This window comes from Sinohyriopsis cumingii, chromosome 1 (assembly GCF_028554795.1).
Source record: "Sinohyriopsis cumingii isolate HCF-2022 chromosome 1, ASM2855479v2, whole genome shotgun sequence".
Classification (NCBI taxonomy): Eukaryota; Metazoa; Mollusca; class Bivalvia; order Unionida; family Unionidae; genus Sinohyriopsis; species Sinohyriopsis cumingii.
This window is the reverse complement of record NC_142961.1, coordinates 66759987-66779442: the sequence shown is the minus strand read 5'-3', so window position 1 is coordinate 66779442 and position 19456 is coordinate 66759987. Positions and strand designations below refer to the sequence as shown.

Below are 19456 nucleotides of genomic sequence, written 5' to 3'. Positions count from 1 at the left end.
ACAGGTGTAGCACTCGGTATTCCAAGATCACATAAAACTAGAGATTATGCTGAACTCCTGGCATGATATTTGGCCACAATTCTTGACAAATTTAAGTTTATTATAGTATAATAATGGGGCCAAGACTGTGATTAAATTACTCCAAATTTAATTCCTTGATCAAGTAAATCACACTGACTCATTTTCAATGCACAATTTGCATATGAACAGTGTGTGTGTGTGATTTGGACTATTTAACGTAGCTTTAACAATTTTTCAGTCATATCGCTATGATGTCTGGAGTGTGACAGTTTATATTCCTGTCTAGCACTGGTGCATCATGCCGCAGACATGTAGCATGATGTCCCACCCAGTCACATTATCCTGACATTTGGCCGACCAGTCCTAACACTAACCTCTTAATGCTGAGCACCAAGCGAGGCAGCTGTTAGTACCATTTTTGTAAGTCTTTGGTATGACTCGGCTGGGGCTCGAACCCATGACCTCCCGCATCCGAGGTGGATGCTCTAATCACTGGGCCACAGGAGCGGTTGCATATGAACAGGAAACACGTTATATTCATGCAACTGTAATTAGTTTGAATAACTTTTATTACTTTTGTTGACAAGTTTACAACATTCTGACAAGACACTGATAGGGATAAATGGAAGCTATTTTTTATCATTATTCAGATATTTAAATGATTGTTTAAACTAAAACATCTATATTATGTATGTATTTTTCATGTATATCTACAGGGAGCCAAGAAGTTGTGTCCACAATGTAACATGATCACATCTCCTTCTGATCTCCGCAGAATCTATCTCTGATTATCATCAGATGCTACAACACAATTGTTCCTGGCAACTTAAGAATGTGTCACCATTTTCATTCAGAGGAAGTCCACTTTGTTCAGTGATTGTTCTTGGATATTCCAAGGACAAGTTAATAGACTTTTCCTGTGGGTCCATTTGTTGCATATGCGCTTGTTTTGGGAGGTTTTATGTCTTTAAAAACATGACATGAATAATGTAAACGTAAATATGTTGTATATAATTAATAAAGGATTATTTATTTTCTGACAATTAGGCTGCTTTCATTGAAATAAATTCTCAGCTTGAAATCCACCTACCCCTTGCATCAGAACCAGAAAAGAAAACTATAACAGATTATGAAAATAATGAAATTGATGTCATCTTCAAAATTGCTTTTCTCCTACAAACATGAAATTATAGTACCAGACTTGTTTGTGCAGTAGACAGGGCATAATGTGCTAAGGCTTCTCAAAAATAGAAAGATATCATAACAAACAACATAGCCGGCAAGGCATGAGGTCCCATTGGACTTCGAGCACAGACCTAATCCTTACCTGTGTTAGGGTTATACTTCTACTGTTGTTTTCTGTGTAGAGCATAGACAAAACATAAGAACTACTTTCAAAATGCCATTCTCATTGTTACTGTTGATGTGGGTAATTTTCTGGATTGAGCTTAGTCTCCCTGACACTGTTGTAAGTACAGTCATGAAATTTGATGGATATATTCATTTCAAAGGATAGCACTCATCACAGGCAAGAGGAAGTCACAGTTGCCAACTTTTCATGCTCCACTGATTATATTTTAGTTTTGTATTTAGCTTAGTTTTTCTGACACTGTGTTGTGTATATTTATGAATTGTGATAGGTGTATTCATCGTCAAGGGTACTTCTCACCTCAGGCAAAAATGAGTTACAGTGATCTACATTTTTTATATTGTCTGTCTGTCCATTTATTAGCTTATGTTATCATAACTCCTCCTCATGGAAGAATGCCATGAAACTTTGCACACACATTCATCCCTAGGTGTTAGATTAAAAGATACTACTAAGACATCCAATATGGCTTGCACATTGACCATCTCAAATATCTTGTTACTTCTCCTCAAGAGTGGATGATAATTAATATCAACATGACTTTTTACAATGTCTGTTTGGTTCTAAATGAAAATGGTGCCAGTCTGACATAATATTTTACCGCCATGGAACATATTTTTTGAAAATCTTGTTAGCACTACTCCATGTTGAACATAAAGTATATTGATTTGAGGTTTTCGCTTAATGATGTGATACTGGTTGGTCCTAAGTGAAAATGTACTGTATGGACATCCAATACAGCAGCCAGTGTCCATTTTGTTGAGAACTTGTTATTACTTTTCCTCCTGGAGGGTCATATCAACATGGGCATTTCACTAAAAGGCTTCTTAAGATATCTAGATGGTCTTAACTAACAATGGTACCAACATGTTATCAGGTATGGCCACAATTAAGAATATCAGAGATGGTTTCAGTACTCTGCAGTTAAAAAGAAAAAATGGCATTTTCTTAGATTGCTAAAAATTCTTTTTGGACAGTAGAGTGTCAGTCTTTAAGGGGATTCATGTTCTATAATGATGCATTTTCCAGTTTTATTCAGAAATCTAATTTTTAATGCAGCCTAGTTGTCCTTTCTTTTTTCTTTTTTTGTTAAAATTTCTGACAAACTTTTTCTGTTTTTTTCTTAGTAATCTGAATATTTTTTCCTGGATATAATTTAAATAGGAAAGAAAGTATCATAACACCAAGACACCATATATCATAAGTTAACCATGCACACAGGAATTATTCATGGTTTCATTATTTCTTTGTGCATTTTGTTGCAGTTTTGAGTAATGTCTTGCCCTCCAGATCTTTTGAAATAATTTCACAGCTTCTATGAAATTTAAATTCATTGAAAGGAAAATGTAATAAGTCACTAAATTTGACTAGTCAGTAAAACGTCATTTCGTAATGTATCTGATGACAATAAGAAGTTTTTGATTGAATATATTTAAATTGTACATTTTACATGTGCCTTACAGATGCATGGAAAATGGTTGGGTTTGTTTTGGGGCAGTTTCCATCTTTGGATTAACTGGTTTAAAATGCATCATTTGAACTGTTATTCAAGACAAGTAACTTGAGCAAATGTCAAGATATGTACAATCATCCTGCATAAGTCATATGCTTCCAAGGCATCTTTAGAAACTTCTTTATAATTCTATCAAGGTATGAAATTGCCATATGATATATCATTATATAGAATTATATTAGAATAAATTTAGTCAAAATAAAGTAATAATTAGAAAATATGTGTATAAAATTGTTTTGAACTTTGAAAACTGCCTTAATCAAACATTTAGACTAAACTCACTGCACATTTCTCCAAACGTTGCAAAAATGTAAGGGAATTTTTTAAAGTATTGGCATCAGTAAAAATTATGTTAGTAGTAGGTTGAGGGTATTGTAACCAAATGATTTCTTTGGTGTTTTATTTATGGTCTGTCAGTCCATTAACACAAGTTTTGTTATTTTTGTTATCGCTACTTATCTGAAACCATTTGTAGGTATTGTAAGCAAATGATTTCTTTGGTGTTCTATGTATGGTCTGTCAGTCCATTAGTACAAGTTTTATCGCTACTTGGAGGAATATCATGATATGTACATTCATCCCACCTTGATTGTAAATGATAATGCTCAGACAGCCAATTCTTATGCGTGCAATTTGTTGCACAGTTTTTCATGGATTTGAAGATATTATTAATATGATGTCAGTATGTGTATATTGTTCTATCATCAAGATTTGCCCTTATTTTGATGATAAATGTATGTATTAAACACGACTTGAACCACTCATTCATTCAGGTGGGGTGGCAGGGGTATTCATTTCCTATGGACAGATTTCTGGTTGGGGTATGATCAGCCCTTCATGAAGTTTTTAATTCTAAAAATAAAACCTGTAGGTGGCAGTTCTATTGTTAACTTTTTGATCATTTGGCCATAAAGCCAAGGGAGCTTATGATAGGGTTATGTGTCACTCATCTGCTAACAATTTGAGGACACTCTGAGGGACACATTTGGTCACCAATTTTGCTCAGACTTGGAATTGGGGGCCTGTATCATCAAGCTCTCATACAAGTCTGATGATGAGTACTTTAGTTACTCACTTATAAGTTGAGTTAGACCCTCAACAATAAAGATCCTGATCTGCTGTAGCATAATGTGCCTGCAGCTCAGGGTCTATGTTGTTTGTACTACTGATTACTATTAATGAACTGCACAGAGCCAGATCTGCCTGTGCTTAATGCATTGGCAGATCTGGGTCTGTGCTGTATGCAGTTGGGCTCATCTTATAAGCAAGTATATACAGTAAGAGCTATGCATACTAATGAGTCGATTTTGCATCAGATTGATGGATCATGTTTCCACTGTGAAGACCCTATTTCTGATCCTATTTTGATAAAACTTTGAATATGGGCTTGTATCATCAAGGTCTTAGACGAGTCGGATAATAAGCAAGATCGATGCATATTAATAATGTGTAGTTGCTACCGCTCTTATAAGCAAGTATATACAGTAAGAGCTATGCATACTAATGAGGTGATCTTGCATCAGATTGGTGGATCTTGTTTCCACTGTGAAGACCATATTTCAGATCCTATTTTGATAAAACTTGGAAATAGGCTTATATCATAATCATCAGTGATGATTTTCAAAATAGGCAGGGTCTGATCATAATGTAATTTTGTATCAGATCTGAAAAGCTTATCACCACCCTGGAAATGATATTTCTGATTTGACAATATGGGCCCATATCATTAGGATCTTGGATGATTTCAGTAATGATCCATGCATATTAATAAAGTGATCTTGCATCTTATTAGTGGAGCTTGTTACCAATCAGGAAATTGTACTTATGATCAAACTTCGAATACAGGTTTAAGTAATCAAGATCTCACATGGGTCCAATAATGTACAGGATCCATGCATATTAATTAGTCTGATCTTCCACGTGACTGGCTGAAATTTTTACCACAAAAGCAAGTATTTCTGACCCAATTTTAATCAAAATTTGTAGGTAGGCTTCAAATATAAGTGTTCACACAAATACAAATATGAACTAGATCTATATATAATGAGGTGATTTTGCCTCTGATTGGCTGATCTTGTCAACACTTTTGAAGCTATTTCTGATCATTTGCTTATCAGACATCAGTGTACCCGGCAAGTTTATTATGAGTGGAATCTGTGTATCCTAATGAGGTTATCTTGCTTCTGATTGGCAGAGTTTGTTACCAGTCTATAAGCCAGTTTTAAGTGTGGTTTTTATTTGGACTTGTTTGTATCATTTAGATCTGAATTGATCGTGATAATAAGTAGCATCCAAGTATATTAATGTTGTGAACTGATTTGTCAGTGCTCTTGGAGGTGTATTTCTAATCAGAAATTGGGTGGGTTTAATCGAGAACAATCTCTCTGCATGAAAGAGATCGATCATATTATTGTATCTGATTCACTGACCATATGATCTCATTGGAGACCATAAATCAGTTAGATTTTGCCACAGTTTGACAAAAAATAAAAAAATTATTGTCATAAACAGGTTCCATAATAAGTGTGATTAGTGCTTCTTAATGAAATGATCTTGCATCAGATTGGCTGAACTTTATTACCTATCAAATCCTGAGACTAAATTTATCCTAAAACGTGGTATATAGATTTATATCATCATCAAGCTCATAAATGACTTTGAATCTGGGCATATTCTTTTTGCCTTTATCATTGGAAATAAGTTTTATAAGACCATAGTTTAGAAAAAGACATATCAACGGGATATAAAGCTTTGGAGAAAGATTACATAAGTTGCTTTCTTATATTACAATGCAAGTTTTAGTGAAAAAGTTAAATATTAAGTTATGCAAGCAAGGTGATATCAGTCCAACTTAGGCCTCTTATTTCTTTGTGTATTATTCAGTTAGCTTATATTTTATGTTTTGATGTGATAGAGCTTTGCCAGTGTCCTCGTTATGGTTTAAGGTTTATTGAAAACTAGCCAATATTACATTTGAATCTTTGTATCTTAATTAATGAAAATGTGTGAAGGTAGGGCAAGAATTGCAATTCTTACAAGCATGAAGTAATGACAATTTGCTAGTCCTTTTATTGTAAATGTTATGAACATTAATTGAACTTTTCGGTGAATTTAATAACATTGGCGTGTGATCAGCCACACACGAATCATGTCTGTTTATGAAAAATGACAGCACCAAAAAAAGTGTTAATGATTGTTAGATGTATAAAGAATCAGAACTGTATATGTTTTACATGTATAGTTGAACAAATGAGCTTTAAACTATTCACAATTTAAATAAAGCGTATTATGTTTCAAAATGTGCCTTTTCTTTGTCTTGTTATGTCTTGTTAGGTGAAGAATAAGGACCTTTGCAGCAGTTTTATTTTAATAGTACATTGTGGGTGTCTTTCATTTCGCCTATATCTAACAGATTGCTCAAGAAAAAGATAGATATCCATGCATATTAACAAAGTGATGTTGCATCTTATTACCAGAGCTAATTACCACTCCAGAAGTCACATTTTTTTTATCAGACTTGGAATATAGGCTTACATGATCAAGATCCTACACCAGTCCAATAATGTACAGGATCCAGGCATATTATTAATTAAGAGTTTAATGTTGTTTTTTTCTGAGATTATCATGGTATAAACTGTCAATTGCCAAATCACACAGCAAATAATGTCCAAACGCCAATAAGGTAAGCTCTGCGAGTTGGCAACTGACAGTATATGCCACGACAAACTCGGAAAAAACGTTAAACTCTTAAAATTGCAATTAATTAAAATTTTATTTATTTTATATTGTTATTTTGTTTCTTTAAGAATTTTTCCTATCAGTTTTAGAGCCTGTTTAAGCATATGAATTCTTGTTGAGATGTCTGCTACATAGCTATTTATAGAACAGGGGATTCTCCATCTGCAACATAATAGCTACATCAGTATCAAATGAAAAATTCTACCAATAGTAGGCAATCTAAGGTTTTGAACATTCCACAGCATGGTTTTAATCTTTTATCTAAACTGGCTCATGTGATCTGAGTAGAAGTTCAATATTTAAAGCAAAGGGTGTGTTGTTTTGTTTGACATACGAATGATTTTTGGATTTGATGCTGTCATGAATTCATTGTTACTTGGCTGAATCATCCAGACTCGTGAGACAAGTCCACACACGTGAGTAACCCATTTTCATGTCTTTAAATCTGTTCTCATGTTGATTAACAGTTTAGGCTACCTACATGGGCTACTTACAAATGAAATTGAGACTATCGGTAAATGGTTATAGTGATGGGGGTCCAATAGTCATACAGTGCAAGACATCGACACTGACAATTACCATGGGAGTATAGCTGATCTCCAACCCACCGGACATCATAAAATCTCAAGGTCGGTATAATGCATTGTAGGCCTGTGAGTCCAATTGTTACAATGTTAGTTGTTGAATCCCCTCCTTCCAATCTCTATATCCATTTACCAATAGTTATAATTCATTTGTAATGAGCTGCAGTGAAAGTGCTGTAGCCCCAATTGTCTTGGCAGATTTTGAGTTCCCATCTTTTCTTTTTCAAATCTAGTCAAAGAAAGAATTTTTTATATTCAGAAAAACAGCAGATATGTGCTGTTTGATTCTGTCAGATCAATTTATTCAATTTTCTAAATAAAATATAAACCCACCGTTTTTATTTCGTTTTAAAGGCGTGCAGTGTGTATGCCTTCATTTTCAGTGTTTACATTAGTTACTTCGCACATGACTATTTAAAGAAGTTATTATAAATTAGTTTTCTGTACAGTTTATACAGAAATAAATGCAACTGGGTCAGATACATGATTATGTTCTGACCAATGGAAATGTTCCCTTCATTTATGAACTGATGCAACTGCAATTATTGATTTAGATCTTCCACATGATTGTTACCACAACAAATTATTCTGACCCAATTTTGATGAAACTTGGTAAATAGGCTTAAAACATCAAGAGTGTGTGTGTGTGTGTGTGTGTGTGTGTGTGTGTGTGTGTGTGTGTGTTAATGAGGTGATTTTGCATCTGATTGGCTGACCTTGTCAGCAGTTAGAAGCTCTTTCTGATCAACTGTTTTTCAGACTTACTAAGTAGGCTTATATCAAGATATTCATTAAGTTTTATTACAAGTGAGGACTGTGCAGCCTAAAGTAATGATCTTGCATCTGATTGGCTGACCTTGTCAGCAGTTAGAAGCTATTTCTAATCATTAGTTTATCAGACGTCAAGATATCCTGCAAGTTTATTTTGAGTGAGATCTAGCATCCTAATGAGGTGACCATGCTTCTGATAGACTGATTTTGTCAACACGTTTGAAGCTAGTTTTTTACCACTCAAGAGTTTGTAATTTGTTACCCAATTTTAACTGAAATTTGCATTTTGCACAGGATCTATTCAGTTTGCATTGATATGTGACACAATCATCATCCAATGCATGAGTTGGTATGTGATTCAGTTATGATCATGATCTACGTAATCTGTATTGATTATTATCAAGTAATCTCAACAAATCTTCCATGCTGCACAGATCACATTTCAATTTCATAATAACTGCCTATATAGCTACCTACCTATCTAGTATGTGACTTGCAATTTTCATTTTGCATGTTTGGCCCAACAAGTAATAACAAATCTAACCCTAAGCATTTCAATAAACACATACACATGTACAAATATATATAGTTACATGTAGTTTTTAAAATTAGTTTGTGGGTGCAAAAGGAACTTTTGTACTATTAATCGTCCTACCTAACAAGCTACTTATCCTAACACCCATTACATATTAGTATATCATCAGAAAAATAAGTCTAATTTCAATTTAAACTGAGGCTGGTCATACCTTCTATTTGAGTCTACTGAATTTTGTCCATCAAACTTTTTGCACAGTTTGAGCATGAATTATTTTCTCTCCTTACTTTTGACAGATTAGCTGATGAACGATGGGTATAATGTCTTTAGAAAAAAACTAGTTAAACAAGTCAAAAATGTGACTTCAGATACATTCAGTCCTCATTATACTTGATGGGTAGTGTTTCTTCTAACATTTTGGTCTCACTTAACGAACATGGTACTTATTATTTAAAAGGTAACTTTTCACCCAGCTTTTGTCGGAGCAGACTGGTTTAGTATCATCTTCCACAGTCCATGTCCATGTGTGAACTTCAGTATCATGGCTACTTCATGCATTACTCACACCATTTAGACTTAAGCTGTAGTTGCTTTAGGTTTCTGGAACATAGCCAAAAACCATGCAAGTTTATCATATGGCTACTGTGTTCTTCTACCCTTAAAAAAACTTGATTGCTTATATTCTACAACAGGGGTCTCAAACTCAAACCACCCTGAGGGCCGCATGAGGGGATTTTCAATGGCCCAAGGGCCGCACCACCTTTGTTATCTCTCATGACACCTGGTGACGCCAATCGTTTTGCGGGCCACATGATACAGCTTGGCGGGCCGCGTGTTTGAGATCCCTACTCTACAGGATCAGATTAGTCATACAAGGTCATACACCGAGGATAACCTTAAAGTTGCAGATTCCGTGTCTGCACGAAATACAGTATATAAAAACACACATAGCTTAAAGCTCTTTAAAACGTAACGCTACTGTCAATAAGGTCTCAAGATAGTTACTTCCAATAGATATGTTGGGAGTGCATCGTTGCTTGACTGGTTCAGCCACAAAACGATATGTTCTGGTTCGAGCTCGGCAGACGTTGTAAAGATGATATGTATGAATGTTATATCTTCCCTCCAATGACAATTTGGTTTCCTCTGGCTTCTCCAGTTCTTTTCCTCCACCTCACAAAGTAGGCTTCATGTTGCTTTCCAACTTAGAATAGTGTTGGTTTGGAAATATATCCATAATTTAAAAAATCCCAACTCGCCTTGGATGCATGATAAGGTTGGGGGAGTGTCGGTTTGATCACTCGACCTGAACACTTGAAGGTGCTGCGCTCGAATAATGGAGAACTTGCACTGGGAGAACACGCACCTTGGAGAAGTTATCCTAGGTGTCAGGAGAAGTCTCTTTGGTGGTTGGAGAAGTTGCCTCATTGCGTCTGGAGAAAGAGCCCCAACGATCATAGCTACTAATTTGGGTATGTCGCCCCATGGTGGTTATCGCTTTATTACATCGCTTCTTGGATTATTCTATTACCTATTTGTGATTATAATTCATTCTTAGGCCCTGTAAATGTCGAACCATTATTACCGGTCATCGTGGAATCGCATTTTGATGTTGCAGATGATGTTTAGTGCTGTCACCATATTCATCTGTGTGGTGTTCAAGATGGTAAAAAATTCAATGCAGCCCCATTAATTAAATCATATATCAAGACTATTTTATAGTTTCCTATTTTCCCTAATAAATTTTGTCTCCATCCATTAAAAACAGACCCTTCATTTTGACTATTTATTAACTATTTAATTTAAATATAACCCCATCATTGTCAGTGGAATTTAATCTTTGCCTGATATTTTAGTAATATATAAATTATATCACCGAATACCTTTTTTAATAGAAACAAACCTGGGTTAGAATACTTGAAATACTATCTGAAGGCTTCACTCCATCTGTTCGTTCACTAACTTCACTGACGTGCATCAGCACCCACCCAACCCCATAAACTAAGTAAACTGCTTAGTGAGGTGTAAAAATGGATAATACCCTAATTAACTTGTATTAGGGATTATTTGAAATAAAATACTACAATGCTAACGGTTTGAAACGCGCTATTGTCACCAAAACATTCTGTTCAAAATAGTACTAATTCTTGACACACGGAATACTACCGCTGTGTTTTCATGACTCACGTTATGTTGACCTATTCTGCGTATGTCTTTGAAAAGATGTAATGTTTGTGCATCAGGCTATGAAAATGGAAAATAACTACTTTAGACTCATTCCGTCAGCTATCAACTAGGTCAGGTTTATGGTTATTGTTTAGAAAAGTCAATGTAACAATGTCACCAAATGGCAAGAGCTATTAAACAAACGAAGCCAATTTGTAAAACAAATGGAAATGTTCAACATTTTTTAAATTTAATAAGCTATTAAGTTGAAGGGAAACAACAATGAATATCATGTAATGTGTTTACAACGTCGCCTTTATGGCAAAAAATAATTACTGCAAAGTTTGAAAGAGAATATACACCCAGGAATTTCTTGACAATTTCGCTCGAGCAGCGAGTTGAGAAGTTGTTTAGCAGACGATAAAGCAGGTGTGAGACAACTGTAAAATTAGAACTTGGATTAAGTTGCAATATTATTTTCAGGTAAACATTTCTATCTTTTAAATAGTTTATTTATCTGGATGATTCTAAAAGATAAGTATTAAATAGGTTTTTCTTGCTTACAAGTTCAAGAAGGTCATTGGGTGGGCCTTTATGTTGACATTGAGAAATCACATTTCTATATGTATTTAGAATAGAGATCTAGGATAGTGTTTGTACATTTTATGAATATTACTTACCTAATTTAAAGGACAATCGTTCTTTCTTGATACAAAATGGATTTTCGACTTACAAAAGCACGCGATCCAATGTTTATATAAATTTATCGTAGCGCAGAAAAGTATATATATATACATATATATATATATATATATATATATATATATATATATATATATATATATATATATATATATATATATATATACACACAATCTGGGTCGACCTCTCCATGTACCCTCCGTTCAAGTGCTGGAAGGATGTACACAAATACAATAGAATACAACAAGGCTGCATGTGACAAAATGAGAAAACTCTTAATTTCTTCAGCAAAGCAGACAAAACAATATTTCCAGCAACGACAACACACCAAAAGGACAAAAGACAGAATCAGAAAACTAAAATAAATAGGTAATCTTGATTTCTAAACCACCACGTTCAATACAAGAATGTCGCGTACCCTATTGGGAATGATTTCGAATTTCAGCCAAGAGCATAGGGAGAGATGGAAACAATATCCACATCAAAAATAATTAAAAGAAGACCATCTGTTTTGGACTCGTTTTTATAAATATTGCACATAGAATGTCTGTCATGGGAGGATTTCATTCTCTTCTTTACCAGTGACCACCGTTTCTTCATTTCGAAAATTGCCAGTAGTGTGTAGTACTAAGAAATGGATTCGTAACAAGGCTGTTGAGTTGTATTCATTTAGTTCTTATTTTGCATGAGTAGACTAAAGCTTGTTCCAGCTGGAAACGGTGAAGTGTACTTCTGTTCCATTGCCCACAAAAATTAACTTCGCTTATCCACGCCTTTAAAAGTTATTCAGCATTAACCAGATGTTTGATTGAAGATATCGAAAATAAAGATGAGAAACTTGCTTTACTGTCAATAGTTTGATATCTTCTTTCATTAAGTCCATCTCCACTTAGAAGTGTCCATTTGAAAATGAGACAGGCCCATCTCAAGCATTCAGAAGTTTACGCTCCTAATAGAAGGAATTTTTCCGATATGCGATCAAATAGCGATTTCTAGGTTTTGTTGTTTTACAAATTATCTTTCATTGATCGAGACGTTAGATTCCTGAAAATTTTATAACGTTTGTCACATTATGCCATGCGTAAATATCAATCACCTCTCTTAAAAGTATTATATTGACCAACAAAAACATGAAGCAAACGAGTAGAGCAATTTGTATTATACATCAGTGATGCATTATTCACGAATCTTTATAGTATGTGTAAATGAAAGTATATTTAATGAAAGTTATCTACGATTTTCTATTCCCAGCGTAATCAGTGAAGGTATTACGTAGCGTAATTTCACAATTTTGACGATATCGTCAGTAAATAGCAACTTAACTTCTAGACGGCCATGACAGTATTCTTTATAGGTCTGATGCACTTTAAGTCACCAGTCAATTATTTGCGTATATTAAAGGGAAACTTAATTAAATAATGGAGTCGTGCTACATCCTTGATAGTTTTAAGAAAAACCCCATAACGTATTTATCTGAGACTAAACAGACTACAGTGTTCCGTAGGCTACCTTTTTTTTTCTTCTTGCATGCTTGATAGGTGATATAAACAAGACTTTTACATTATTTCGTCCATAATTTGAGCGTATTCCATGCGTAGTCATTGTGTCTACTACATTCGGATGCTATGTCAGCAAGATCTTTCAAGATTTCAAATAGGAGTGAAAATTTTTGATCCGACCTCTTATGCAAATTTTTATCATAGATGTTGGATGGATTTGATTTTGAGCTGTATCAGCACATATTATTGAAATGTTCAGACATTTGATTGGCTAAACTTTTTACCACTCCAGAGGTTGAGTTTCTGATAAGGTTTTGATAAAACTTGGAGTATAGCTTATATTACTAAACTCTGATGAGTTTGATGATGAATGACACCAGTAGAAAATTTTCATTACACTGGCCAAGATAGGGGCCACTTCAGAAGTTCTATTTCTGCTAAGATTTTTGTATCACTCTCTAAGTTAATACCCTCGAGATTTCGGATGAGTTTTATCATGGGCATACGTCTGTGCATATTAATGATGACATTTTACATGAGTGAACTGGGCGATCTCGGAACTCTTGGGCCTCATATTTTAGTTCGTTTTGTAAAATTCTGCAAAACAAATAGCCTTTTTTCTATAAATTTGGTTTGAATACTGTTTTTGAATGTATCTGATATGACTGTTTCCTTTGTGCCACTTTACCCCACTCCACCCACGCCCTAATCCCCCATCTAATTTTAGTGGCAATCAAATAATGGTCTTGGATAGGTTATTTAAGTGAGATCTAGGCATACCCAGTTCTGATGAAAATTGGTTATTAGGTTTATATTATCAAGATCTTGGATGTATTTGATTATGAGTGAAAGCTATACATGTTAATTATACCTTTAGCTGTAGGATATTTTTTATCAGACTATTGCAAATGGGGTAAAATTGACATGCTATGAATGTTTGGACATAATTTATGTATTGTTGTGTTCTTGCTAGCGTTCATCGACTGTTTCGGTCGCAATACGTTACATATCACGATACTGGAGTGGCGATATAATGCATACCACGATACACATCATAGAGCTAGCAGGTGATATGATACACACTGTGATACAGTAGTGATGATACAACACGTAGCATGATACAGACTCTTACCTTGATCATTTGCCTTTGTATGTAATGTCTTTATCACCGTATTGGCGGTGTAAGAGCGCGGAAAGGCTACTAGTAATATCTGTATACATAGACTTTGTAAGTGCTACTACAACGTTGTACTGTCACACTCCCGATGCAAAATGTATTGGAATAATCGTCATCTGATCAGGTATTGATGCAGTAGGTCGTTGCAGAAAATATAGCGATGCCGATAAGTATCGGTGAGTGTTTTCACCTCTAGTACTTATCTTGTATGTTATTTTGTATACATGTTACAGGATTTTAACATCTTTACGTATGTATATTTTTGGGGGAAGGGCTTAACTTCCTACATATTTGTGCAGTTCATTTGTCGAACTTTACCTTTACGTAGCCATGCTTGTACTGGGATGCCAGAAAATGCTACTAATGCATACCTACCTAAGTACGCACGCGCACGCACGCACACATCCATCCGTCCGTCCATCCATCCATCCATCCATACATACATACACACACACACACACACACACACACACACACACACACACACATACATACATACATACATACATACATACATACATTGTCATGTTAAGACATGTATGATGTCAACGTTAATCAGATCGCTGTTTTTGGACAGTTCTACTAGCAAAGGATATGTGCTGCCCCAATCTTCCTTAGATACTGATTCTTTATGATTCAAAATTGAAAACTGTTTCTGCTCAAAACTTTCAGTTCTTGACCATGCACCGTCACTAACGTTTGTGGATGGCTTATATTCGGAGTAAGTTACTTTTAGGGTCAAAAGTCAAGGTCAATGTGACTGAAATTTTTTTAAAAATAATTTTATTTGTAGACAACGTACCGTGATCAAAGTTTATGGAGGCTTGCAAATGCGTTATAAGCTACCTGATTCGGGTGTCTAAGGGTCAAAGTTCAAGGTCATTGTTACTCGAAGGAAATGGGTTTTGCACAATTGATTTTGTATTAGCGCAGGTTCCTTGACCAAACTGTGGAAATGGGAATCACTTAGGGTAATAATAAAACTTGTATATTTTGAATTCAAAATGTCAAAAATCACGATTAAAGGTCAAGTCTAATAAAAAGATAATGGATTATGAAAGAATTGTTATGGGTCTATGCAGTTTGTTAGGAGTAATCAGTATAGCAACAACAATGACCCTGATCTGCCAGCGCATTATGCGACTGCAGATCATCTGTATCTTGCTTTCAGTTGGACCCGGCTTACAGGCGAGTATATGCGATGTGGGTGAAAATCCATAATTAAGGGCTGTGGTACTGAAGCTATCAGTCTACCAATCTAACCCACATTATGTTAAGTGAAGGTGAAATTATCAATATCACATGCACCCAACTTTCTTTCTCGAGTAATGTGTCCTTTCCTTCATCATTTCACGACACACATATCGAGGATTGACATCACATCAAACGTTGTAACAAAAGTATTATCAGGGGTAAAATCATCGCAATCATTCATTAATTTATCGCTGGAGAATTGATCTTTTGTGGGGCTCTCCTTTGCGCTAAAAAGGCTAGGTGCAATGCGCCGCCTGCTTTATGCATTGTCAGGATCAAATTGAAGTCCGGATTCATTGCCGTTCGCGGTCCTTCATGGCTGCTTTAATCCTCCGCCGGCCATTCTGATATTAGTCTATGATTGTCGATGGCTCGTTTGGCATTTGAGTCGGGTCTATTACGGCAGGGCCAATAAACTTCTAAGTCCCATAATTCTCCGGGATTCATGAGAACAGTTTATAGGCAGCCGATATCAGACCTCGGGACTTTACTTATTTGCAACTGAAGTTTTTCAATATACACGGATTACGCGCAATGACACTCGTTTGAATAATATTTAAATTCGAGGAATTTCATTAGTCTTTTGGTGCTACATTATCAAATTGGATCTTAGTGGGGGTAAAACTGCCAGGGATGCAATCAAAAGTGGACAGCCATAGAGTCAGACGATTGCTTCTTTAAGCTATTAAAGCTTCTATTTTGTTAGTAGTATTTACTTTTATAAAACTGGCATCCTTTGTTAGATAGACCCATTTGTATATATCATACCCAACTAATTCCAGACCTATCTAAAAAAGCTACTGCCGAGAGCTTAAGATAAACTTGAAAGTTTGCGAACAAAGGTGTTGTTGTTGTTGTGGGGTTTAACGCCATTTTTCAGCACGATAGGCTATACATGGCGGCCAGTATTAATGGTGGAGGAAGAACCCGGAAAACCCCGGAAAGAACCACCGACCCACGAGAAGCTACTGGCAAGCTTTCTCACATGCCCACATTGGCTGAATCTTAGACTCGAACCGCCGCAGACAGAGGTGAGATGGCAGTGATCCGTAACGAAGAGCGCTTTAGACCACTCGGCCACTCGGGGCCCCGAACAAAGGTGTCGTGACCCAATCAATGACGTCCTTGTCCTGAAGATAAAGACATCGAATATGCGAATTTGATTCTATTTTCGCTTTTTTTAAATTCTAGGAATAACACTACATGAGTTTTATTTCAGTTTGTTTGTCTTTTTAGCGATAGGTAACTATAATGGCATTTCTTCATTTTTCGTCAATGGAAAAAAGTACTGTAGCCTATGCTGAAATTCAAGAGAGAGAGAGAGAGAGAGAGAGAGAGAGAGAAAACAACATAAAATTCTCCTGACCCGTAGGTAGAGACACGCCTGAGCACGAGGTTGGTTTGATTTGCTGAGAGCGTAGACACAAGCTCAAAATAAGGATTAAAGTTTTATATTTCAAGGTCATGGATCCAAAAGCATTTCAAGGTCCGGGATCCAAAAGCAAATCGTACATCATACTGTTCAGTATAATTGCCATTTGCGATTAAGGTGGTGGGTAGGAATAAAATTCACCCATCACTCGTCTGTCGGTACAAGACAAGGATGTACCATGGAATTTTTACCGATTATGTGATTCAGCAAGCTTTGCTAATTTTGATCATTTCTGAAAGATGGGACAAAAGATGGTTTCCACAAATGCGCCATCTGGAGGAGCAATGAGTTGGTGAGTTCTTGCTCAGAGGCACAGAGCTAGGTCTTTGACCTTTGGATGAAAATAAACCGATGATAATTTGCTAGTGCCTGAAGTGTTATGTCCCTGTCCGAAATAACTAGAATGAATATGCTTTTTTAAGTTTCGAACCAACGTGCGAACTTTGACTTGAAAGTTGTAAGAATCAAGCTATCGCCATCCATAGACCAGTGACCACGAACGACGATATTCTGCGAATAAACAATTTATTATATATCCATTTTATCGAAACGCTAGCTGTTGACCAAGAGCCGTTCGATCCGTGTATGTCCAAAATAGTATGCTTGACTGTGGTTTTGCAGGTGTTGTTTTTTTTGTTTTTGGTGAAATTTATTTTTGTATCATTTGATTGTCATCATCGCATGAAATGTGAAAGTCAGTCTTCTAAATGTTCACAATCAGCGTATTATTGATTGTAGAGGGTTTCCGATGAAGTGCTAAATAACAAAAGCAATACTACTACTACTACTTCTACTACTACTACTACTACTACTACTACTACTACTACTAATAATAATAATAATAATAATAATAATATCCTCATTGGTTAAAAGCAACAAAGAAAATGTAAAGATACAAAGACAAATCGAATGCCTTATTTAACAATTCGGCACGTTGAAGGTAAATACATACAATATATGTTATTTCCAAACTAAAAATAAATATTTTTCTATTCCGAAATTCAGCTGTAAAGAACACCATTCCCAATTTCTTCTTTTAAAATTTTACTTGAAGACGTGTACGTGTCGTTACAAATAAAAACGTGTTAATGCTTGGAAAACATTTCTGCTCTTCTGTTGTACCATAAAGGATAGTTCATTGCAGACCTCTGTTGTCTCAGACACCAAAAAGGATAGGACATTACAGACTCTATCGTCTCAGGTGCTAAAACGGACAGGGAAATACAAACACGTATCATCTCACGAAAGTTAAATGTAAACTAAGCTTGCAACAATGATTTTAAGAGTAAATTTCTTACCGACTTCAACAAATTAGGTACCGCAATTAAAAAAGAAGCTTCTTTCGTCGCCAGACTTCGAAAATAATAGTTCATATATCCAAAATGAAACCCTCAAAATGTTATATCTCTCAGTTCATAATAAAAGTGAGCTACGCAGAGATCCTTGAGGAAATAATTATGGATACGGATAGGTTAAAGTCACACACTGAATCAACGAATGTTATTTGCAATTTACGGAATCATTGTCAAACAGATTTATTATTAATACTATAATAATAATAATAATAATAATAATAATAACAACAACAACAACAACAACAATAAACTATATCTGGCTCGAAGTAGGAATTATCTGGACAAACATAAATTATGCCCAAAATATACAAAATTAAAGCTCTCAAATGTCAGACGTAGCGATCTAGCAAAAACTGTACACTACTAGAATGAATTCGTTGATTCGGTTACAAATGTTCGTAACCAATGCTTTAAACGATAACAAATATAACCTAAATAATTGATGTAAATGTTCAAATGTTATCGCACATCGTATGTTATGGGGAGGTTCATCGCTGGACCGTGGAACCTCAGATAATAAATAGACCAGAATAGAATGTCCCCCTTCCCAACTAGTACAACAATAAATACGTTTGTTTTCCAACTTGTAACGATTCCAAAGAATTTACTATTTAATGTGGAATCAACGTATTGCCAATGTGATGGGCTTCAAGTGAACACCTGTAGGATCAAAAATAACTTTAAGGTCACCATGTGGTGATCTCGGAATCGGGTCACCCTTTTTAAAATTAGTTGCGTCGTTTTAAATATTTTATTCTTTACATCATTAACTCTTTTTGTACTTCTATTAAATAAAGGCATAGCTTTCTACGAAAAGAACGTTGTCTATGTCTTGCTAGCTTGAAGTGTATAACATTTGTAGTCTACAATTAGATTGAAAAGTACACTGTGAAAATACAGCCGCCTTATCAATTTAGCGCTTTGTATTTTATTTTCAAAAGATCAGGCGCTCAAAACACACCATGACAAATTTCCGCCTGTTCTTTATGCATCCAACATCATTTATTTATTATTTCTCCTTCACTGTATGGCTCATTAGTGACAGACATTACACGCAGTAGTGAATACCCCGTCACCTGAAGCTGGGGAAGCTTTTATACTGTTTTGTTCGATGATTCAAGGGGAGTAAATGGTTGAACCAGTCACTCCAGTCTGTTTTATTTGGTAGCTAGGAGCCAAGTTTCCTTACGTTGGAACGTCGTTTATCTCAATCAAACTGTCATAAGTAAATTCGCCGCCATAAGCTCATCAGGGTCTGTTTATCCAGGACCGATGAAGTTTTCCGACAAGAAATAAAGTATTTTGATTTTGTAATGAAGTTTCGATAGTGGAACTCGCCG

The 19456-nt window shown here is 35.4% G+C and overlaps 1 protein-coding gene across 3 annotated transcripts in view; it reads left to right on the top strand.

The window, feature by feature from the left end:
- Positions 1-6206, top strand: part of LOC149807042 (E3 ubiquitin-protein ligase Rnf220-like) — a 111012-nt gene extending 104806 nt beyond the window's left edge. For all 3 annotated transcript variants that reach the window (XM_089961077.1, XM_089961068.1, XM_089961061.1), the window contains one exon: positions 738-6206. In XM_089961077.1, coding sequence (XP_089817203.1) covers positions 738-809 — 72 coding nt within the window. In that variant the 3' untranslated portion in view covers positions 810-6206. The remainder of the gene's footprint in view (positions 1-737) is intronic.
- Positions 6207-19456: the final 13250 nt, after the last annotated feature.